Source organism: Pseudopipra pipra, chromosome 8 (genome assembly GCF_036250125.1).
Source record: "Pseudopipra pipra isolate bDixPip1 chromosome 8, bDixPip1.hap1, whole genome shotgun sequence".
NCBI lineage: Eukaryota > Metazoa > Chordata > Aves > Passeriformes > Pipridae > Pseudopipra > Pseudopipra pipra.
In genome coordinates this window covers 4,310,597-4,335,251 of record NC_087556.1, presented here as the reverse complement: position 1 = coordinate 4,335,251, position 24,655 = coordinate 4,310,597, and the positions used below count along the sequence as shown (strand labels likewise).

At 40.6% G+C, this 24,655-nt stretch overlaps 1 protein-coding gene across 6 annotated transcripts; it reads right to left on the bottom strand.

Moving 5' to 3' along the window:
* Positions 1-113: 113 nt before the first annotated feature.
* RUFY2 (RUN and FYVE domain containing 2) lies at positions 114-23,784 on the bottom strand. 6 transcript variants are annotated; one of them, XM_064662286.1, is made up of 18 exons: positions 23,721-23,784; positions 20,974-21,147; positions 20,366-20,483; positions 18,986-19,087; positions 17,944-18,067; positions 15,758-15,819; positions 15,103-15,168; positions 13,634-13,703; positions 12,322-12,423; positions 11,633-11,749; positions 10,996-11,163; positions 9,757-9,854; positions 5,897-6,016; positions 4,022-4,151; positions 3,550-3,644; positions 2,806-2,854; positions 2,435-2,512; positions 114-1,608 (listed from the first exon to the last, which is right to left on the bottom strand). In XM_064662286.1, the coding sequence occupies exons 1-18, from the start codon at positions 23,767-23,769 to the stop codon at positions 1,465-1,467; spliced, it is 1,866 nt and encodes a 621-aa protein (XP_064518356.1). In that variant the 5' UTR covers positions 23,770-23,784; the 3' UTR covers positions 114-1,464. The 6 variants fall into 6 exon arrangements, with proteins under 6 accessions (XP_064518356.1, XP_064518359.1, XP_064518361.1 ...); XM_064662289.1 differs by having other exon boundaries at positions 13,634-13,700; XM_064662291.1 differs by lacking the exon at positions 23,721-23,784 and adding an exon at positions 23,506-23,607.
* Positions 23,785-24,655: the final 871 nt, after the last annotated feature.

The following is a 24,655-nucleotide window of genomic DNA, read 5'->3' as shown; positions in this document are numbered from 1 at the left end:
TCCCCACTCCCCAGCACAGGCAAAATTTTTCTAAGCATCATGAACAAGTCATAATAAAATAAAATACAATTCTCTCAATTACAAACTTAAATAAAGTGACATTATTCCCTTAGTTAAGTTGCAGATCAATTAAATTTATTTTTTTTCCAAAAGTTATTTACACATTTACAAGTATTTGTTTGGTATTTTACAAAAAGTTACATCAGGTCATTTTAGAAACATTTTTCTTTACAAAAGCTACATAAGCAACTACACTGAGTGTTGAAAAGAACAGCTATGTTGGATTTTAGGATATTAACTAAATCCCTATCCCCAGAGACAAAGCTAAGCTAAACAAAGTGCAAGGACAACTAGAAGACTTGTTCCCAAGCCTCCCTTTTCCTGTTAATAGGAATAGTCCGAGCCCACAGCTGAAGGAGCTCCCGGGATGGTAATTCTGCTGAGGGCTCCTCAGTGCCAACAGTGGGGGGGCTCAAAGGTGCTCTGGAAAAAAATGAAGTTTAGGAACAAACTCTGCAAGTTTGAGGGAGATGGTGGCAAACTAAGAACTTTCCTGTGCAACACAGAAAGGATGTGGTCCCTGGTATTTAATCCCAGGCTGTCCTGGTGGTTTCTAGAGCTACACACTGACTACACGGACAGCCTGAGAGCATGACTTGCACAAAAATAACGCAAAGAGGTGCGTTCAGAGTTACAACGTCAGGCAAAAGGTTTGTGATGGACAGCTCTCTTTTGATGGAAACAGATACATCATATTAACAGTTAATTTGCAAAAACCATTCACCAAAACACACCTTCCTTCTGCAAGTGCCCGAGGCACTGCTTGTTCCCTGACAAAATCTCCCCTTCCACCTGTGACTCCACAGAGCAGAGCTGTCAGTGCTATACTCCTGGATGCATCAAGTCCTGGTAATTAAGAGGAAGTAAACAAATATGGTATTTGGCAAGAACTTATCAGAGCACTGCATTAATGGCCATACTTTTTAAAAAAACAATTGAAAACGAGCTACTGCACGGTTTTGTTACACAACAACGTATCACAGGCACACTGAGGGGCAGAATCAGGTTGGACTTGTGGCAGACTAGCCTGTAAAAGCAGGGAAGTGCATCACCTTTTTGAAGAGCATCTCAACAACTAAAATACCCACCAAACGTTAACACTGAATCTCCTCTATAAGCTGCCCTGCCTCCTCCAAAGGAGATGCTGAGCCATTTGTTACACCAACATCCTCATCTGTTTGGGTTTTTTTTTTTCCACATGTGCATTTTTTACATTTGGGTCCCATTTTCTCTGTTGGTTTCAAGAGGAAGCAGAGAAGTGACTCCTCCAGTGCACCTCAAAACTGCAACTCTACACTGCTTACCTGGAAGCCTGGAAATACTGCTGTACATTCTTTAGGTGGCGTTGGGTTTTCTACAGGAATAGCTGAACAGCAGAACTAATAAATATCTAGTGACACAACCTTAGGGCACGTTAGAAGAGCACCTCTGTATGAGCATTGCGTGGCAGGAGTCACAGACCCGGACAGGCCTTGGTGAGGAGGGCAGAGGCAGCTCATTGTCAGAACAGGCATTGCAGAAGATCTCACCACAGTTTCTACAGTGATGCTAAATAGTGGAGAGAAGATTAAAAGTTTAAATTTACAATGGAAATGTACTCAGCAATTGGGAAAAATAAACAATATACACAGAGCAATCCGAAATGTGGCCCCTTTCACTTCTTGGGTCTGAGCACGGAATCAGCTTTCGAAAGGGAATTCACCCACGTCCCAAATTATGATGCAATCCTACACAGATCATGTTTATCTAGGATTGCACCACAGTGGTCTAGGTCCTTATATATTTATTACTTCTAGGGCCTTATTACTTTTTTATTTATGTATATGCTTTGCAGATTGCACCCAAACTCTGGATTAAGCACATATTCTGCAGTATAAAAATACAGCCTGAGCAATGATATTCCAAACAGTGGATGCTTCTGTCAGGTAGAAAATTGAGATTTAACATAAAAAGGTAAGACGAAAATCCCTGCATACATTATTAAAGCATGGAAATTACCATCACATTTTACTTTAAAATGACAATAAACTCACATTTTCTAACTCCACTGTATAAAAAAATGTCATAAAAAGACTTCCACACGTCAAATTGTAACAGTGCCAGAGCTGACATGTGTTTGAGATGAGGATTCCACAAAGTACTTAAATAATTTTAAAGTTTTAAAATATTCCTTTGTGGCACTTAACCAAAAGACACCGTTTCTTTTGAAATTAGGGCCCAGCTGCATTGTATGTATCAAAGAACTAGAAAGACACCTCAACAATAACTCTGCATTCACCTGAGCATTTACACTTCATGGCACACCTCTAAGATAATTTTTTTTTTCTCATAATAGTTGTAAACACGTTGGAAGAAATTTTATTAAAAGTTTTACCTTCCTTTTGGAAAGCGAAAATTCCTTTTCACATAACTTGCAATGTGTGGCCTCTTTGTCCTTCAACCAAACCTGGCCCTGGAGGAAAAATTACCATAATTGTATGTACCTAATGAAGTTAAACTTTGGGCTTCAGGGGACAAGACAAATCAAGAGCAGAACATTCACTGCCTGAATTGCTCAGTGCCCTGGGACCAGTGTAATGTCACAAAGACACTCTACAGCAGCACAGGACTGCTCCAAAACACCCCAAAACCAAAAGAAGACAAGACAGAGCAAGTATAGGTGCAAAGAGAACATGCTTGAGGTACTAAAGATTTCAAAAGGAACAGTTAAAAAAAAAAGTTTTCTTTCCTCAAAGTACTACTGACCTGCAATGCTTTGTTGGCTTCTTTTATATCTTCTATTTTCAGCTTTGATCTAAAGAATAAGATAATGCTGTTTCAAACTTCTACATGGTCAGTCACGGTCCAACAATTTAAAAAGTTGGTTTCAACCTCAAAAAATTCTAAGCCAAGTCCTCTGAAGAAGAGCACAAGCCCACCCTGTGTCAGCATGGAGAGAGCAGCCTCCCCACAGCCACGCAGTGCCAGCCCACCCACCCCTGAGCCACAGGATACACACCCCCAGCTATTCCAGAGGGCATCCACGTCCCCTTTTAGCCTCTGCACATTGGGCACTGGGCTGCTTTGGGCTGGGGGACAGAGAATTGCCTTCACAGTGCCTGGGAGGGGCTGTGCTTTGGATCTGTGCTGAACACAGGTTGGTAATGGAGATGTTTTTGTTATTGCTGAGCAGAGCACACACAGAGCCAAGGCCTTTCCTGCTCCCTGTCCTGCCACACTGGGGAGGAGACTGAGGGTGATGGGAAGTTTGGAGGGCACACAGCCAGGACAGGGGATCCCAGCTGACCAAAGGGACATTCCAGAGCTGCTAAAATTAAAAATTAACAGACCTGACCTAACTAGACATATTCACTTCTCCTAACTGGTTAGTTACCAAAATAACAATATTATTGTCACAGACAGTCTAATACACTTGAGCACCATCTCATTATTGTTCTTAATTTGAGTTTATCTGACAATAATGACAGTCATCACGAATAATGGAATTACTCGCTCAGCTTGGATGCCAGTTCTTGGAGAGCAGCTTCTTGGTCTTCACATATCCTTTTCAGTTGCTTGTTCTTTTCCTGAAGTTTAAGGAACTCCTTATAACAAAACAAACAAAGTAAAATGAAGCCAAACTCTTCCCAGGTTGTATTTGCCCCCTGCCTAGAAAACTGCTCCTGCCCAGAGCTGACTGTGCTGAGTAGGCCAAGGGAATGAGTGATCCATCCCACTACTGGGGCTCCAAGTTCAACTTGGAACAGCAACCACTCACAATTAAACCAAAGCACTGAGCTCTGATCTGAGGGCTAAATGGAGAGTAAAACCCCCATTTTTTTCCTTATTCTATTTGTGAGAATACATTAATCGAATCTTCCTTTTCTACTTGCAGAAATTCTTAAAAATACCATGTCAAAGTCCATAATTAACTTTGCAGGCAATGTCTAAATTACTAGTCAAATTTTGCAGCAGAATTTACTTTTTTAAGGTTAATTATTTCTTGGGTCTCTATTCTCAGATGAGATACAGTTTCCTTCTCCTTCTGAAGATCATCTTCCAAGGTTTGCCGCCACTCCTTTTCTATCTTCAAATCTGTTTCCAGCTGAAGCCTAGAATATGTAAAACAAAACAAAACAAAACATCACTGTGCACTAGAGTATCATTTTTAAAAACAAAAATGAGTTTATTTCTGGGTGCAACAGATGATTATGATAATAAACTATTAACTTACATGTTTTCCCAAACAGAAATAATGAATCGACATAACAATATTTTATGTATCGGTGCAGGAAACAAAGCATTGTCACTTACAGAATGCTTTTAAAAATAAGTGTGTTTAAAGTACCGAGAATACGGCATAATTTTGAAGAGTTGACCTTTGATATAAATGAGTAAGAGAAGACTAACCACAAAATTCTGAAGTATTTTTAAAGTATGCATAAGTGAAAGCCCTCTTAACCTTAAACAGCTTGTTTCTAAAATAAACCAACCCAATCTGCCACAATGGTTGCAGATGTCTCTGGTACACATAAAAGTTATTTAATTTTACACCTGTAAATGTGAATCTTCTATTTTAGACTAAGGTTTATGGCATTTTGAACAGAATTGAAAATAAAGGAGCACAGACTTTAAATTACTATTTTTATTGAGCTTTCTACATAACTGAGGTTCAACACAAAGAGGGAAATGGATTCTGTTAGTTTAACAGAAGGGCAGTTAAAGGAATTAGGGCTACTCTGATGGAAGGTCCATTCCAGCTGGAATTTTACTTTCATGGAAGACTTGGTGTTTAGAATGTTATGGAGAAACCAAAGGGTGGAAGCACACTGTTCAAACCTTGCAGATCTAAACTGTGCCAACACAAAAAGAGGAGAAAAATCTCAGACTATTCATGCAAGGTCTTCTGATGGAAAACCTGTATCCACATTAATTTTCCTGGTTTAAAACCAAAACCACTTTCAAAGGAAAGACTTACATTTTGGGACACTACCTCAGCATCTGGCTGAAAAAGAAGTGAACGTGACCTGGAGGTTTCACAATTGCAGAATTCTAAGCCTGGGGTCTGAACTGTTCTTTTGCCCAAATCTGCAGGGACGACTGTGGTAGTAAAGTGAACATTTATCATGACAGTTTGACAAGTGCATTAACACTCAGAGCCGTGAGAGAGGTGGAGGGAGGGCTAATAATGGGATTGCAAATCACTGAATTTTAAGCCACAGATTTACTTCAATAATCAATGTGTTATCTTCTCAAACAGGGAAAATACCTGCCCTTACAGGTAGCTTTTAGCATTACATATATCTTTAAATTAGTACTGAATGATTTAACAGGAGAAAGACTAAAGGGTTGGCTTTTACATTAGTTTTTAACTTTTATGACTCTGGTGAATTTTAATTTTTTTATTTCCTGTGCAGTGGTAAGTTAAACCACTTCTGCCTTATTCACAAGCAGATCAACCAAACTATTCTTATGCCACTTCTGTCTAAGTTTATCCTACTCTATGCTTGTGGGATTTGTTAAGAGTGTGTATTACTACTACTACTACACTATGTATTTTCCCCCACTTAGGATAATTCCCTCATGAATTAAGCTGGCACTTTTAGACAGAAAAATAATACTGTTCTTTCCTTTCCTTTCAAGCTGTACATCATTTTAGAGGCACTCAAAGCCAGCTTGACTTTCCTGGAATGGCATATTTTCTCCTGCATTGCCAGTACCTCACACTAAGATCTTTAGTATTTACATTCTGTTCAAAACCATTTCTCAACAACCAGCCTGGATCAGGACACAGGACATATTGCCATGTAGAATGTTTACTGCCATGTGTTTTTCCAAACAGCAAAGACATACTCACAGCTGTTTCTCCTTCTGGGAGAATTCCTTCTGCAGACTTTCAGATTTATTCACATATTCCTGCTTAAGTTTCTCATCCTCGGCCTCAGCCTCCATTTGGGCCTTCTCTGCTTGCTGCAATCTGGTGTAATTCAAATCAACTTTGGGTAAAACTGAAGCTAGAATTAGGGTGTAGAGGGTGAAGAAGACAAATAAAAGAAAAATGGGGAAATAGAAACATTTCTAAATAAAAACAAAGCCTGGGGGAAACTCACAAACTCAAACGAGAAATCCATCCAATGCCTAGAGAACTAGCTCGTGGCTTTTCCCAGTCAGAGAGCAAGCACTGTCAGCAATCACTGCTTTATTTTCTGCTCATGAATAACAGGTGCCAAAGCATGATGATACAGAGTTTGAACTGAAGCACAGAACTTGATGCTTTTCTTTTTCCTTTAGCATTCCTTCATGTGGTATTTTTTGAAGCTTTTTTCCCCCCCCAAATAAATCCTGTAGAAGTACTTGGCTCACACTAGTCACCCATTAAGAGGGGGCAGAGCATGTGTTGCGCAAAAGCAGCTCAAAACAATTGAGGCTTAAGGTTGAATACAGAGCACTGCAGTCAGACAGCAAAAAACTTAACTAGCCTAAGACATCAAAGTACACCCTGACAGGTCCCACTACACTTATAGAACTATTTCAACCACATCATATTCTTAAATTAATTTAAATAATCTGTATTAAAAATAATGCATTCTTACACTGGTTAAAATAGCTCCATATTATAGACAAATAAAAACGATTCATCAAGAAATGAGGGATTGGGTTTTTTTACTTAATCTTTCCTTACTGAATTCCAGGGGTTTGTGCCTGCTTCAGCTACCACTCCCCTTGGAATCCATTACTTCACTGTGGGCCCTCCCTACTTGGTCACCTCTTTAGTGCAAAAAAAAAAAAGATGGATGTAATGTAACCAAAGGGAATGTACTAAAATGGGACTTGTGCTGCATCAGGCTACCCCTGCCTGGATGAAAAGGCAAGAGAGTGGGAGAGCCTGTGAAGGACCACTGAATGTCCCCACCTGCTGCATCCCATTTAGCAAAACTGTTTAAGGGCCTCTCAGGTAAGTGGTGGGAGAAATCTGAGGGATTTCTCAATTCCAGCAGCTACCTGAACACAGAGCAACTCAACTCCAGTGTCAGCTAAAAAGAGGTAAGTCAGCAATATTTTTGCCTCTGGACTTCTGCTGATGCACCAGCAGGAGTTTGCAAAAGCTGCCAGTAAACAAGTGAACAAAGGCTGGAATTAATCTTATCCAGTGTGCACTATCTCAGCTGTCCCAGGGGGTTTGAGAATGATGCTCCCAGTCATACTTGCAATGGTAGTGCACAGAGGGCCAAAACATGCCAAGGAGAATACTGGGGAAAAGCAGGTCAGTTCCCTGTGCAGAAGCTGAATGAAGCTACACAGGACATTAACAGCAACAGTGAGTTAAATCCTGCCCTAAATCACAAAATCTACTCCAGTGTAGTTTCCACAAGCAAGGCAGAAGGGGACCTGCTGCCCAAAAGCTGCAGCCCCGTGCCCCGGGTGCTGGGCCTGCCTGCACTGCTGGCATTCACTCACTCAGAGGCTGAGCTGGCCCCAGTTTGCAGCTGGATTGGCCACTCAGATGGTGCTGGGGCAGACACTTGTCTGCACAGACTGTCAGATGGACAGTGCTCCCAGTCTTGCTATGGTCCACCCACTGGTCTAGTCAGTGCTTGTGGTTTGGGTTTTCTTTGAGGATGGAAGATATTTACTTCTATTTTTCAGTAGCCAGCCCATGTTACAGGCTCTTTCTGACTCCAAACTAAGGAATAAGGCAGCATACAGCCATGGAGTAGAAACCTTTCCGTATTATTGTGTCCTGCCCACTTTTGCAAACACATCCCCTTCTGCTGAAAGACCTGAAGATGACTTTCCCAGTCAACTTGCACTACAAATTTCAGAGCAAACATCAGGAAGTGTATCAGGGGCAGTCAGGTGGTTAAACTCTCTTATTTCTGCAGTGCAGCCAAGCAGCAACTCACAGCAGAAATTCGAGTTGTAAAGGCAGCCCAGTGATGGGTGGAGGGAAGGAAAAGGCTTTGGGCACTCCCACGGCTGTTGGGGTGTTGATGTGCAGACGCAGCCAGGCAGATCCTCTGCTGACAAACCAGCTGGACAAGTTCAGGGGCTGGGCCCTAACCCTAAACCCTATTTACCACTGCACCTTTCCCGGCAGCCAGCAGGGTGCAGCTGCTCTGGGCAGGAGGCACAGCTACAGGATTTACTGTCCCTCCTGTCTGGAGTCCCACCCAAGTCAGGCTCCATGAAAATATTTCACCACGTGACATCAGCAAAATGGAATTGTGCTTTAGCTGTTTTATCCCCAAACCCTGTCATTCTTTCACTGCACATACAGATTACATATGTTGGCAGCACCCTCTTTTCTCACACAGGTCGTTCTGACAGAACACTCAGCTCCTCTTCCCTAAACTCCCGTCTCTCTGCGTAAAACAGTGCTCGTTACAACCACAACACCCAACAGAGAGCCCGCTTTGGGGATAAATACAGCCTACAACTGAAAGCAGTAAGCAGGGAAAAAGGTATTTAACCTCCTACAATAAACTCTGTTTGACAACTAAGAAGTGATTAAATAGCATTAGAAAACTAGCTCACATTTGCTTAGTAATAGTGCAGTAATTTACTGTTTTTTTAAGAGGGATAAGTGAGATTGGAGGTGATGTTCTTTCAGAAAACAAAACAGAACCCAGCTACGACCAGTTACAGTGCAGGATTTCTAATACCACTTTAAAGTCTGAATTCTAAAGTTCTGAAGGTCTATTTTATCAGTAACTATTTCAACCCAGCAGATGAGAAGGAGCTTTCAGAATGATATATCCTTGACAAGCTTATACTGGTGCTGAGCTTCATTGCTGGCACATTTGACGAATGACATTGCAATAGTCCTAGTTTGAGTTAACAGATCTTTGTCACTTCATGAATGCAGTGGACAAAAATCAAAGACAGATGAAGGCAGCAAAACATTAAAAACAAAAATTGGGATAAAGGATAAAAAGAAAAAGAAAAAAGAAGAAAAAAGGATGTCAATAAAAGAATATTCATGTCACTAATTTTTTTTTTAATACATGTTTTTCATAATCAGATTTAAATGAAAAAAAAGACATGTCAAACACCAACATGACAGGGCTCATGGATATGTTATATTTTACAATTAAAAAGATCAATGTTGCATATAAGGCCACTAAATTAAAACATATGAGTCATATTATATCATGTAGTACATGCAGTCTAACTGTAATGTAAATTTATATTCTGGACTTTTAGTCTTTCACTTTTCAACCTTCCAGTGTGAAAACTCATTAGGTCATTGAAAATAATGGCACTTCCAAAGCAATGGAGAAAATTGTAACAGCTTCAGTAAATACACCAGTGATCCTTGAAGGCATTAAATGCTTATATTAAGCACATGCTTAAGTACAAGCAAGATTAATGCTTCAGTTTCTATTGCATTTCATTCAGGTGGGGGAAAAATAGGTAATAATGAATCGTAATTTTGAAACAACTGAAAGAACAGCTTTTGATATCAGCACAAAAACCGAGGACCAGAAGAAAGATGGTGGAGGGAGAAAACTGAAAGATCAAGTTTGTGTTTCAAGGAAGTTGTATTTGTTAAACATAAAAAAAAAGATCCAACGGCAAAGCACTAGGTGAAGTTTCAGAAAGGTTCATTTTAAACGTTCTACTTGACAGTTACATTTCAGTGGCAGCTGTGTAGGAATGCAGTAAAACGTGAGGGGATGGAGTGATGAACGGAGAGAAACAGAGATGGGGCTGTACCTTTGTTCTAGTTGTTTCATAGCTGCATTAATTTGATTGGTCTTATCCTCTAATCGACTAATTATTTCACTCTTTTCTTTCATAGCATCTTCAGAAACCTGTGTTACAAAAAAGGTCAAAACTGAAGTTGGTGTATTTTGCACTGCTACCTCGTGGGGGCTTTTTCTTCAGTATCTGAAGGGGAAAACTTGCAATGACTTTGTGTTTTAATTATTTTAAGCATTCCCTTCTAAAAACCCTTGCTGACAAGTACTTAACATTCTATGCTTGGCAAATCTGTAGTTTTGTGCTCTGTGAGTGATGCTATTTTTTAAGCAAAAATGTTTCCCTTTGGTTTCCTTTCTTAGTTAATTATTTTGGAAGTCAACTTAAATTCACTGATCAGTAGCCCATTAGAACCTTACCAGTAAACAGTCAGGATGCTTAGTCCTGAAAATCACTAAGGTTCTCCTACAGATCCAAACCCCACAGACCCTCACACTGGAGAACATTCTCTTCTCATTTTTCTTTCCAGCTCTATTTATATTTCTCTTTCTCTGGTCCAGTTTCCTCACAGTGCAGGTGGAAAAGTAGGATCTTTTGTCCAGCACCTCAATTATCTTTTTGCAGCATCCTGATTTTTTTCCCCTCATTCTGCCACAGATTTGACTGGTTTCTTGTGCTGGTTTTGATAATTTATTCCATAAATCAAAGTAATGTTCTGCATTAATAATTCACTGGTAAACTTCCCCAGTGTTTTTGTTATCTGTTCACTGCACTCTGAGACCCAAATTCTCCCAAAAAGGCATTGCATTGTAACAGATTTTCTTAATTTGTTGACAGATTAAAAAAAAAATAAAAATAAAAAATTCCCCAAAATTACTTTTTTCTACTTAACACAGTCTTGTCTTCCTTTTCTTACTTGGAAAGGTCAGGTCTTCAACTCCTCACTATGTGCCTTTTGTTTTTTTAATACAAGACAGGTCAAAAAAAAGTCATTATACAGATGCACTATTACTCTCTCTCTTTCACACAGCATGTTATTAGGCCATGATCTTATCCCCACGCTCTTTTCTTCTATAAACACACCCAGTGGCTGCCTTCAGAACTTTGTGTGAAGCCATGTTTGCACAAGCAATGTTCCAAAATGTCCCACTGACCTAAGAACCGCAAGGGAACCAAACCCCAAAGGAACAGCATATTTAACTGACCAGAATGGCAATGCATTTCTCTCACTTGCTTTGTCTGCAGCAGTTTTACCTGCAGCTTTTGGTACATTTCCATGTTAATTGCTTTAACTTCATCAAGCTGCTGGCGCAGGCCGATGAGGGTATCCTGCTTCTCATGGATATCCTTCTCCAGCAACTTCATGGCAAGCTCTATCTCGTGCTTCATACTGACTTGAACCACCAGCTCATTCTCCATATCCTACGAAACACAAGCACAGTGCAACACAGACTAATAATGTAACTATGTAACACTCTATCTTGAAAAACCCCCCGGAAGCCAACTCGAGCAGAGCAGCAGCACCACTTATTTCACCCCTTCCGAAATTCTGCCCCTCTTTCATTTTGCAAATTATCCACTACATAAATGTTACACTCATATACTTAGTGACCAATGGGTTTTTTTTAACTTCAGGAGAAGACAATTCACGTGACAAAAATTACCCTGTCAGTGCCGCACAGAGTTGCCTCAGTATTAATTACAAAAACAGAACTAAAGTATTTATATTTAGCACAGATTCAGAGCATGCAGTATTGCTAACAACTTAGAATATTTTTCTTTGAGAAATTTTAGGTTTTCTCTACTATTCTTCAGCAACATTATTACAGAAATATTGATGTGCTGATTGCTCTGTTAAAAACCTCTTTTTATCACAGGCAGCAAGACTCACCTGTCGAAGCTGGGACTCCTCCCGAAGCTGCCTGCGAGCTTCACTGTACATCTCATCCAAACCCTGCCTGGAGTGTTTGTAGGTCTGAAGTTCTGCTTCAACATCCACTTTAGTTGCCTACAAAGATACAGAGAGTCTTTCTCCATCACAAGTACAGCAATTAATAGCAGAGATTCAGGGGCAACAAAATCAAGCTGATAAATGCATTATCCAAACACAGCACAGACACGGAGAGAGCTGTTCCTGCCCCGTGACCATCAGTTTCACAATGAGAATTGAGTAAAGGTAGCAAAAGGAACATCTATACTGCAGCACTGTCCTCCTTCAGTGTCAGTTGAACACACAACTGTTTCAGTACTGAGCAATCCAAATATCTGCTTAACCTGGGCTTTTACCCATCATCTTGGGAAACACGTATGAGGAGTCACAGAAGGAGCTGCAAATCACAGCTGGAAAGTCAAGTTTAGCAGTTGGACACACAATGACTCCAGATACGAGGAGACAGGCCAAAACAGACAGTCTGCCAACTAAAACACAGCCTATTTTGACAAGACTTTCACACAGTATTGTCTCCTAATAGGTCCTTTCCCTGATGAAAGTTGTTTCAGATTTGGACAAGTCACAGCTCACTTCAGGCTGAGATGTACAAACACAACATCACGATGTTAAATGTGGTGAAACCAACATACCTCTAGATGATGCTGGGTTTTCATTAAAATCAGAGTATTTTCACTCCTTAATTGATGGTTTTCTTCCTGGAGTTTAATTATATTGTTTTTAGCTATCGCTAACTGAAAAGAAAAAACAAACAAACAAACAAAAGCAAAGCAGTGTGACCACTACTGTGAGTAGAAATAAAGGGAAAAATGTTCTGATGAATGCAAGACCAAGACATCCTCTGCTCTATTCTCACCTACCAAACAGAGGATTAATTGTTTTGAAGAAAACAAAGCTCCTGGTTTCAGTCCTGAGTCACTTTCATTACACAGCAGCACAAGTATTCAAAATACTTCATTATTCCATGTCTGGCAAAGAACATGCTTTCTTTTCCTTGCTTCATTATGACTTAAAGACCCCCAGCTCCCCTTCCTCATCCTCAATTTTTTGTTTCCATTTGACTTCAAGTTCATCCAGTTTTATTCTCTTTTTTTGGACATTTTAATGTATCAAATGGAGCAATTTACATAGGAGAGCCTCCCCCAGATGAAAAGCAAACATATTTACAGAAGATGACACTTGATAACTGGGCCCTACAGTATACACATTAACATCAGAATTATAAGCCAAATGATCAAACTAGGTGAGAGCTGGGCTGAGGGTTTGTAAAGGACCCAGAATACTCTGAGAATTAACACTCAGAAACAATGTCTTCCCTCTGTGTGGATACATTACACCTCCAGTCCCTTCCACAGCTGAATTTAGAGTTTTCAATTTTCTACTTCATTAACCATTTCTCAAGCAGCTTGGACTTAAAAAAAAAAAAAAAAGATGTTGTGTCTTACAAAGATAAAACATTGGAATCTAGTCAAGCATCAAAGATAAGGAGAAATATAGGATATAAATATAAAACCAGAACTAGACAAGTCTAAAAGCTCTATATAGGCATACAGTAAACGAGTAAGAAACAATCCTTTGGCTAAAGCTGAGTAACAGAAATTGCTCGGTGAACTGCTTTCTGTCTCTCTGTAGCAACTGGTGCCATCCATTCTGGACTAGTCATCTGCACAAAATCAGACTGACAGCTGGCATTAGGAAAGGATTCTCTTCTCGTTTTGTCCAAAAGTTGGAAATTGCAATGTCACCCAGAATTAATTTCCCGATGCTACAGGCTACCTAGGCAAGCTGGCTTCAAATCCCTGCAGCTACTGCACCTTTCCTTTAGTGCAAAATAAAGGTATCTGAACCCATTATACAAAACTTACATAGAATAATACAATATATTTAGCGAAACAGCCTTTGAGAGTAAATAATACATTATACATTGCCAAAAGAAAACAATACCTCTTCGATCAGTTTAGTGTTTGATTTCTCCAGTGAATCAACCCTTGCATGGAGGCTGCTGACTGTGCTACTGAGAGAGAAAAAGAAAAAATGGTATTCAAAATTACAGCAAAACTCAGCCAACCAAGCACAAAACCTTTAATGTCAGGTACAGGGTTTAATGGTTAAGAGCTAAAAGGTCTGCTCTCGTTATCTGAGGTTTTCCTAAATATAAGAAAATTACTCTCCTTTGTTGAATATTTTTATACTTCTTTACAGTTCCCAGTGTCATCCCTGTCACTTAAACTCCTGGTTGGCTACAACTTCACACGTATTCTCTCTTTCCTTTATCCTCACAACAATATCCAAAGCATCCAAAAGACAAATGAGTTCCCTTCAAGGAAAATCCCTGTGTTTACAAAGAGTACAATCTCCATGTTATTTTCCCCTATAAAACAAAACCACTCTCCAGGTTCTCTTCCTCTAAAACACATTTCTTTTATAAAATCATTGATTTTTTTGAGATTTGTCCTGAGGTTCTCTCCTTCTTGATGCTTCGTGATTTCATTTAGGAGTCTCATCAGAATTTTATTCCCATTTATTACTCTTGTTTTTTACAGTACCAAACTACAGCCAGGCCTTTTCCATAACCTGACTGCCTATTTCTGTTTTTTACATTGCACTTCACACACAGGAAAACAAAACACCATTTCAAACCAGACTATCTCTACTCCAACAGTAACCTTATACTAACTAATGACCAAGACTACCAGCATTCAAAAATTAAAAATATGATCTACATTTCAAAAAGGGGACAAGACTAGCTGTGCTATGTACTCTACTTTGTGGGTTTGTTTGGTTTGGGGGTTTGGTTTATTGGGGGTTGTTTCCCTTTTAAGCTCTTCACACTGTTTAATTTTGTACAGTTCTCCTCAGGGAATTAAAATCACTGCTCCTGTGTTTGCACAGTACCAAACACAGTGGTGGATTTGGCTTGTTCCATCATGCAAAGTAAGGGGGAAATGCTGCTTTCCTGAAAACTGTCTCTACAGGAACCACAATCTACAAGTAGCTTCCAGCAAGCACTGAACTTAGTTTCAGCCCTAGGTGTTAAAGCTACAAACTAAAATGTTCTGAAAGGCAGAGAAACAAAAACACGTGGATTCACCCAGAACACTCAAATCCAGCTCGAATCCAGACCAAGCTCTTTGCACCTGCGAAGTTACGAACTGTGAGGACCTTCATCAGCTTTGGCCTGCTGTGTTTTGCTTCTTTGAAAAAATAAAGGTTCTGACTGCCAAAACGAAAAGCATGAAAACTCACACTTCCTGAGCCTTCCCTGGGAGAGTGTCCTTTCCTACTCCACTAAATCCTCAGCTTAAACATCAAGAACTTGCACCTCTTTCTTGGAGTTCTTTCCCAAAGCTGTGGTGCAACAGGAATTTCCCTGTAAGCCTGCCCTGACACACACACTTCTAAGTAATACTTACTTCAGTTGCCTGTTTAGTTCTTCAACATAATTCTTTTGGTCCAATATTGCAGCAATCTGAACATCTCTAAAGCAAGCACAAAATGAAACTAGCTTTAACAAAATGATGTATTGAACCAGTTACTGAAAATATGCACATCTACCATATGCAAATGTCCACCTTAACTGTGTTTTTAAAAAGAAAGGAAGCAACTTCATCTCACAGTCATGAACACATTGTGATAGCAGTAAGAGAGAAAGAAATCCAGTGCTTTAACTGCAAACAATTCCTGTACATGAAGCCTAAGAACACACACAGTCTGAAAAGAAAAAGGATGATTATTTACTCTGCCATAACTCTGTTTCTTTGAAACAATGACTAAACCCCAAGCTGAGGGCTTAGAGGTCTGCAGGTTCCTTTTCACTGCCACCCTGCAATCCTCCAATACTGTCTAGCAGGTAAAAGCAGTAGGTGATGCTGCTGGAGTTTGCTCCAGAGTGCAAATGTTCTTCCAGCTAACCAATCATACAGAACAATTTAGGATGCCATTTTGCTTGAGACTGAAATCAGAAGATTTCATTTCTAGGGAACCTGACTTATTTCTACAAAGGACAGGGCCCCACTCAAGAAATCATTTGTTAATATGCAAAATCAGAGATATTTGGTGAGGACATACCTTTCTTTACCCCCGATGTCATCATCACTCTTCAAATACACAGAGAAATCAATCACCCCAACCTAGTGGAAAGCAAAGGTACAGTTTCATATCATGCAAATAAATGTTGTTGATATTTACAGCCTTGAGATTGGTCCAGTTTCAGCTCAAAACCTGAACCATTTTAAACGAGATTCTTTTTTTTTTAAGTGTAGATTCCATATTTACTAAGAATTATGTTACACCTGAATAAAATTAACAATGTGCCATGTACCAAATTCCAAAGAAAAGATGACTTCTTCCTCTGACTGAGCTTAGCCACAAGCTTAGAGGAAACTTTCATTTAGGGAATTACCAGATACTCCACAGCCCTATCCCTGGCTGATTAGTGTTTCACATGATTCCCTGTCACAGCACACCTCCCAAACTGATGTTACCCCATGTTTTGTTTTACAATATTCCTTGTCAAAATAATACCACCTCTCCACAATTGCTGATTCCCAAGGGGGACAAATCAACTGCATTCATTTTTTTAACCTTTTCCAAATCTGAATGTAATTAATTTATTTCATAATCACTTGTAATTTAATAATATATACTATATATTTAACACTGCCACGAGTTCTGCTTCCAGCTCTATTCATGAATGTCTAACAAAAGTATTGAACCACGTTTGCTTTACCAAACCCCTTCCTTTTTGGTCTCTAGCAGCCTTTTCACAAAAGTATTTCAATTTCTCTGATCTACTGCTCTTTTCTGGAGCTCTCTTTAGCTTTTGGATACAAGTAACTTGCTAAGTCTAACATTTACTTGTTTGATACAATACAGTCAGTATCCTGTGATGGTCTTCTACTTGTTCTTTCTATGTCTTTGCTAAAAAGTCTCTTCTCCGAAAGCTTTTTTAAAATGTATTTTGTTTCTTAAAGCCAAGCACTACCTCTATTAAAAAAAAAGTAAAATGTTCTCTCTATAAAAGTTGCTTTATTTTAGTTCTCCATGTGTGCACACACACATTTCACCACTGAACAGCATTCTTTTAACACACCAAAACTGCTCCTGGCTGCGACTTCCATCAACCTCCAAAAGTTTTGTCTTTCTGCTCAACACAACTTGCTGCTTCTGGCTTCTCTGCGAAGGTGCCTTATTTATACCACTCTTCACTAACAGAATTACTCTGGACACTTTATAAATGTCACATCTGGACAAGTTGCAAACAGAATCTCATCTGCACAGCCACTTCTACCTTCTCAAATGAAGCTTTACCTCCCCTCACACAGCAAGGCCACCAAGTGACCCAGAGGTGCAGCTGGTAACGGGTTTGGGGATTTACAGTACAGGCATTTCATTCTCAATACCAAGAGCAAGTTGGTAAGTTTTTTTATAATTACAGGCCTTCCAGTGTTAGATCTTCTTTTACACAAGATGGGTGTCTAAAACTAATATTAGATGGTAACCAGAACAAACAATCAAGGACAAGTTAACCCTTTGATCCAACAACACACATATCCAGTTAGCTATAAGTTTTCTTTCCCAGAGGAATTGTTTTTCATCAAATCTGTGCTGCAATACGGCAATAATCACTTAAACTATTAAGATTCTTTCCACAAAGAAGCTGAAAAAAATCCTGAGGACTGAACACAGTCTACATTTATTGGCAAATACTTGTGCATCTGCCTTCAAGAGAATGTGTTAAGATTTTCTTGGAAAAGATTGAAGTTCAAAGTCAAAGCTCATTGCAAAGCAGAAAGAATTCCAAGTCTTGTTTTGAAGACTGAAAGTAGTCCCACCTCTCATAAGGTTGTTATGCAAAGAGAGTTTTTGTTCCAGGTCCTTGTATCATTCCTATTATGTTCCAGAAAGGCAATAAATGAACCAAGCAGGATAAACTGATCAGGGAATATCCTCCAGAGGAGAAGGATGAGTTACACAGTGAGGATGGAAACAACTCTGCCTTGCTACTATTGCATCCATGTGATGACAAAGCATAACCCTGCACCCTTACACTCTGACAATCACCACCATCCAAAGGCCTGACCCACCTGATATGAGGTTAATTCAACAGCCCCATGGCCCCAGGAGCTGGATCATCACACCCTGAACAGTCTCTAGTAAGATTTCTAACAAATCACAACTCCATAGTAAAAAAATTCACTGGACATAAACATCCTATGGATTGCACATACATTCCTTTACCTGTGTTGACTTACTTGTGAATCCAGGTCTTCTCCCTTCACACACAGGTTGGCATCTATCACATTTAACCCAACCAACAGCCCAACAATTACTGCTCCTTCTTCCTCCATCATCAGTGCGTGATACTCATAAAATTCACTGTTAAAGAAGAAAATTGCATCTTATTGGTGTATTCCCTATATATACATCCAATAAATTAATAATAAGTGACATACAAATTTGAATTGTTTCTCTTACTGTAGCCTTCCTACAACATCCTTCAAGATGAACTGGGCCTGCCCATACTTTCACCTCATAAATATTTAAAAAATTCCAAGTGCGTGGTTTGTATCAGAGGCTATTATAAACTAAGATACTCCCTTTGGCTCCAGAAATCTGAGCCACAAGTTGCTGGATGGTTGGGATGGCTGAGGGCAAGGTTTTATTTGCCTTAAAAAACAAACTAAACCAAACCAGAAAAGGCTCTTCTGTACACATTTGCTATCAGCCATTTTTGAACAGGATACTACAACAGATGGATGTCTGGCCACACTGACTCAGACAACTCTTATGCTGTTAAGAAGCACTGCAATGCAAGGCAAAAGAAGAATGGTAAAAAAATTACCTTGTGTGAAAATATGACTGGACTTTAATTAATACATGCTTGAAATTCAAGAAGCCAAGGATGAGATTAAATTTGTAAAAGGCAAACATAAAGGGCTGAAATGCTAAAAAGGTTCTTAAAATAAAAATACTTCACTAAACGACAGCACACCAGCACCTTCTCCTCCTTGTACTTTTCAAAGAAAGTTTTAGATTCTATATGACAAACTGTGTTTTCAATGGAAAAGTCCACAGCTATTGAACAGCAAAACGACATCCTGACACAGCAGCACTAGCTAGGCATACAAAACTAGTCTGAAAAATATGGACAGCTTATAGCACTGAAAATCAGATGAACTCCAGAGGTTTTTAGACCTTATTCTGCGTGGTGGAGGAATGCATAATTGTGGGTTTTTTTAAGGAGACTAACCCTCTAAAAAGAAGTTCAAAACCAAAATCTAATGGGTTGTTTACCTGAGGAGATCTCTCTGGATGATCAAACAGCGAAGATAATCGGCCATTTTCTTTTGCATCAGTGCCAACCGCAGCCAGGCCCGGGCACGGCCCAGCGGCGTCCTGAAACAAAGGGCATCAACACAAACGGCCCCAAATTAACAATATATTGATTAATTCATGGTCTGTAACATCTTATTGGTATTCTGGTAGAGCAACTGGTATTTCTGGAGCGGTATTTTAAACTGTTGAGCATGACAGTCTGGGAAGCCACAATGCCCAGGCTTTGACTCCCAGCTTTGGGGTAACAGAAAAATTTTCATCTACTCAGCTGAGCTCGGGAGCAGATCCTGGAAAGAACAGGACTAGAGAAAACACAAAAGCCTGATAATCTTGAAAGTCCTGTTTTCTGCTGAAGTAAAATGTTTGCAACAGTTCAGGCTCCTTTCTGCAATTTGTTTAAAAAGTTTTCAGAGGAACTGCAAGAAGAGTAACAGAATGCCCATCACAACTCCCCGTGCCAGCCTGCCTTCCCAATCCTGTTCTCTGGGTCTGAACACGGACTGAATTGTAGCTTTAACTCACACTTGTGTACAAATTCTGTGCCTTCTTAGGAAAGCAAGGCAAAAACGGTGAAAATGTATGTAAAGGGCAAACATGAATATCCAACAAATTAAACCTGGACCTTTAGCTCTTCCTCTCCTAGTGTCTGCACACTTAGAAGTGGTAGGCACATAAACGCAAAAAACACAAGCTGTATCTGGATAGCAGGAGAATAACATGCTTGGCAAAGGGTATTATTTCATCTGGCCCAAGAACAAATAATTTATATGCCTAAGTACTTTAGATGAGTTCTAAAGCTACACATTATAACCCTTACACTGCCACATCCCAATCACATAAACAAACCCTTTTGGAATTTCATGTGCAGCCAATTATCAAGTTATATACAAAAGCAGAGTGCAGTGGAATGGGAGGAGATTGTAGCTTACAGCATAAATTTATATTTGAGTAGGACCCTGCACACAAGAATATGAAAAGCTGCCCAATTCTTTCCTCTCTGGTCTGTCACCTTTCAGTTTTACACAGCCTTTGCTGACTGCACTCAGTGTTTGCTGCAGTTCTAGACTGCAGAGGCATTGACACACAACCTGCTCCTTTTTGCACCGTTGTTGTCCACCGTTCAGGAAACTTTTCTCCCAGAATCATCAGAAAAGAACACAGAAACACTACTTTTTTGGCTGGTTTGTACAGAACAAGCAAAGCTAGCATGACTCCCCTGTGCTCCCCCCAGTATCAAAGCTAGCTGTTCAAAGTCTTAATATGAAATGAAATCATGAGACACCCGTAAATTCTTAATCAGGTCCTTTACTTTCCTGTATTTTTCCCAGTAGTACTTACTTAAGGCCAGGCAAATCTCTGACACTTGCTGCTATTTCCTCAGCTTCTGGATATAATTTCTCCACAAGTTCCAGAGGACCCCAGATGGTTTTATTGTAACTTAGAAAGGATTTTCTTACTATGAAAAGAAAAATTAAGTAACTGAATTAATTTAAATCACTGCAGTAGCTTTCTTCCTACTAGCTGTTGTGTAAAAGGGTTAACTGCTGAGTCTAGGCTTCCAAATAACTCCTAACTTCCACACTGGTCAGCTCACCAGTATCCAAAGCCAACTTCCCACTTACTTTGTTGGGAATGTAAAATTGATGTGCTAGAACAAAATAATATAAAAAGGATGTCTAGCTAAAAATATATACTAAATACATACATGCAGTCGAGGTAATCCCTGGACAACTTACAACAAATGGTATAGAAAAGAAAAAGTTGGGAAACGTGGAAATACATGTGGCAAAGAATTAATGATATTATTAGTTATAAAAGCTGACAATTTACATATTTTTCAATTCTTAATGCAACATAAGACGCTTTTTTTTACCTAATTCAAGAAAGAAAGGAAGACAAATGACACATTTGGGATGAGAAATATGCAGGTAGAGCCATTACCACACCTTTCAAGCCGTGCTTGAGGCAGTGCTCCATGACAACGAAGAACTGCTGCAGAGGGGGGTAGTCGGAATCCAGAGTGCGGCCAAAGCTCAGTGCTGACTCAATGAGGCCTTTGATACTCAGTTTAGCCATATTCAATAAGTTTGCTCTTTCTACAGCTGTAGGGTCCTTTACAGCTAGAGACAAGAGAGAGAAAAACGTGATGGTTCAAGTCTTAGGAGAGAGGCAGAGTAATGAGGCCTGGCCACCTCGTTCAGACCCCAACCTGGGTGAACTCCCAGGAAGGACTCAAGAAGTGCTGCAAAGCACCACCTTAGGGAAAAGCACCCACTCCGAGTCAGAGAAAAGTACCCACTGCAACAAACGTTCTTATTGAAATGTCAGTTTAGGTACCATGCTGTGCCAGCCAGTAAGTGCAGATTAACACAGGCACCACTGCTGCACCCCAAACTCTGTTGCAGGACTGCCATCAGTGCTCCCCCCATGGCACCAAAGCAGCATTCCTACTAATGTATGTATTTATCTCGTGTACTGTAGTCTACTTACAGAAGCAGGCATCCTACTTCTTATCTACAATCACTTACTAATTAATTAACTTTAATTTCACAGTGACACAAACCTTCCTTCTTAGGCTGCACAGAGTCTCAGCCACTAAACAAGGAGCAGTTTCAGGAAAATGTTACATATTACATACGGAAAATTCAGTTTCTCATCTAGCCACAAAGTATTTGCTACACAGGAAAGCTTAAGAATTAAAGGGTTTGCTTTAAATTAAAGTTTTTTGCAAACTTTACAAAGTATACACTACAAAAATACGTTTGGGGATTAAATCTAGTCCATGAAAAACCTACAGCTTTTTACACTCATCTTAGTCTGACAGAATGGACAAGATTCCTCTTCGTAGAGCTCCTGCTACTGAAATCAGTGTTCAGGAAATTCTTAGTTTATTTTCATTTGTAGTGAAGCAGTTTAAACAGTCAGATTAGCCTCTGTTTTGTCAAACTAAAACACAGACCAAACAACCCTCTGTTAATTCACCATGATCAAAGTAACTGGGAAAGAAGCAAAAAGAGTTGCTGATTTACTGTTTAATTAAATCCAAAAAATGAAGCAAAAATCCAAACACATCTCATCTGAGACATAGATGTCAGAATATCTAGAAAGATATGTGTTTTAGAAAAAATGTGAGCCTGTTCCTCTGCAAATCTCAGTACTGGTATATATCTGTTTGCACATCAGAAAGCACAAAAACCATCATAACAAATGGATATTTTCTCAGTTCCTCAACAGCAGGGGAATGATTTCTTTCATTTCCTGCATACCACAGCTTTAGGTATTTAGGTATTAGTTATTAGAAACTTAGGAAATTACTTTCTAATATTATGTTTTCCTACCTGCCTTCCAAATACCCAACTACTCTACTACCGTCCAGTATAACCTATTCCTAGGAAAAAACCAAATCACTGAGATGACTTACCTGAGACAACCTTAAAAACTCCTTTTATAGTCCCCCGATTCACCATACCTCAACAGAAAACCCCAGAAGACACCAGGAAACCATGAGACAGTGTTCTGGCACAAATGTGCCCAGCTGGCAGGGACAGCTCCCTGCTTTTTCTCCTGCCTCTCTGCTCATTCAGTGCCAGGACTGACAGACCCTGCAGGATCAGCACAGGGTGCCTGGCTGTGGCAGGTGAGACTTGCAACAAGAGGAGCCTTTCTGTGGGTAAGGCAGACTTCCTGCTGCTTTATTAGGTCTGCTATGGACAGTACTAAACACAAGTGTTAGCGTAGGAAACGCCTTGCTTGCTGCAGCCTTCAGGTGGATAGCTCTCCCTTGCTGCATACCCTCTTTATTGCCCAAAGCCATCGTACCAATTCCTTTTTCAGGTGACCTCATTTTGACTTTTGGAGCTGATCCTGCCCACAGACAAGACTCTCGTATCCAGTGTCCTTTTAACTGTCAGCCCTCTCGTCTGCTTCTTCCGAGGTAAAATGCATTTTAGGTCTGTTTTAAAGCATGGTCTAGCCGCATATAGCTATTTTATTTCACCCGCTTCTAAATAAATAAATAAACAAATAAATAAATAAAATATTTAGCATTTAACGTGGCGTGTAAAATCCTAAATGCTAACTGCTGCTCAGGTACCGTACGGGGTGCGGCACAAACAGCAGAAGGAGCTCTGAGGGCTCCCCTCAGCCCCGAAGGCGCTGTTTGCCGCTGGCCCTGCTGTTCGGCATCACCAGGGCCGTGGCGCAGGGCACGATGTTCCTGCCGTCCGGACGGGCAGCCGCGGGCTGAGCGGGGTCTGGCTGCGGCAGCGGGCGGAACGCGAGCCCGTCGCTCCCGGCAGAGCCCCCGCACGGCACCCGCAGCCCCAGGGACCGCGCGGCACCGCACCCTGAGCCCACGCCGGCCCCGCTCCGGCCCCGGCGGTCACCCCTGCCCTGCTCCCCCCGCCCGGCCCCGCGGGCCCCGCGGCCCCCGCCCCGGCCGGCCCCGCTCCCGCTCCCGGCGCCGCAGCCGCGCTCACCCATGGCCGGAGAGGAGGAGCCGCCGCAGCCGCTCCCTGCGGGCCCGCGGCCCCGCCCGCCCCGCACGGCGCCCCCGGCGGCGGGAGGACCCGCCCCTATCGCCCTGTCGCGACAGATCCCCCCAGCCCGGGCAGGGGGCGTCAGCAAGAGAGCCAGGGCAGGCTGCGGCACACGAGGCCTCTGACATCAGCTAAGCACAATAAGCAGCACGAACCTGAGCCTTCCCTACCCCTCTCGCCGCTGAAAGCTTCAATCCCTAACATTTATTCCAAATGATAATTCTCTAACGCCGGAAAACGTGTATCAGAACAAGTAGGAGTAGTATTCCAGAAAAAAAAAAAATCTTTGAGTTTAGCACCTTAGAACACAGTACGGTGGTAATAAAAGGTAGTATTTAAAAAAAGTCAGGTTTTGGGGTTTAATTTAAAAAGGCCTAAAACATTAATATCACCAGAAAAAAAAACCACAACAACAACAACCACAACAACAACAACCAAATAAAAAAAAACCACACTGAGGCATTAAACACAAAGCATTTCTGTCACACCCAGATGGGATCTCAGTTTGTGTTTACTGCACCCTGAGCACTACAATTTGCTTTGCTTAATAATTGTTCTAAATCCTGATCTTTCCCCTCCTTAGACAAGGCTAATCAGAAAGCTGTAGAACAAAAAGGTGTCCTTTACTTTGCTCAGCTTCAGAGATTGCACACAAAACTGCACAGAGAAAACGGGCCTGCAAGGAAGGACCAAAGGACAAGGGCAGCACAGGCCTGGAACAGCCCACGGGGACAGGCACACTCTTTGATTGATTGATTGATTGATAGATAGATAGATAGATAGATAGATAGATAGATAGATAGATGATAGATAGATGATAGATAGATGATAGATAGATGATTGATAGATAGATAGATAGATAGATAGATAGATAGATAGATAGATAGATAGATAGATAGATAGATAGATAGATAGATATGCACACATTCACTACATATATTCAGAGTGTTTTAGAGCATCAAATCTCAATTTTGTTGGAGAATACCAGACCAAAACATGGTTTCATCTGTAGATCACTCCTCGATCTAAGTTTTACCATGCAAAAAGAAGGAAGGATGCATTTTATAAGTAGATAAGGAAATGTTCTTGT

What these genes read in the sequence shown, in the direction of transcription:
- RUFY2 (XM_064662286.1), bottom strand. Translation starts at nt 23,769, where the DNA reads ATGTTAGGGATTGAAGCTTTCAGCGGCGAGAGGGGTAGGGAAGGCTCA. An exon ending in CCTCAAGCACGGCTTGAAAG is followed by an intron (nt 20,484 to 20,973) that starts GTGTGGTAATGG and finishes TTCTTTTCATAG; the next exon opens with TAAGAAAATCCTTTCTAAGT. An exon ending in AAATGTACCAAAAGCTGCAG is followed by an intron (nt 9,855 to 10,995) that starts GTAAAACTGCTG and finishes TTTGTAACACAG; the next exon opens with GTTTCTGAAGATGCTATGAA.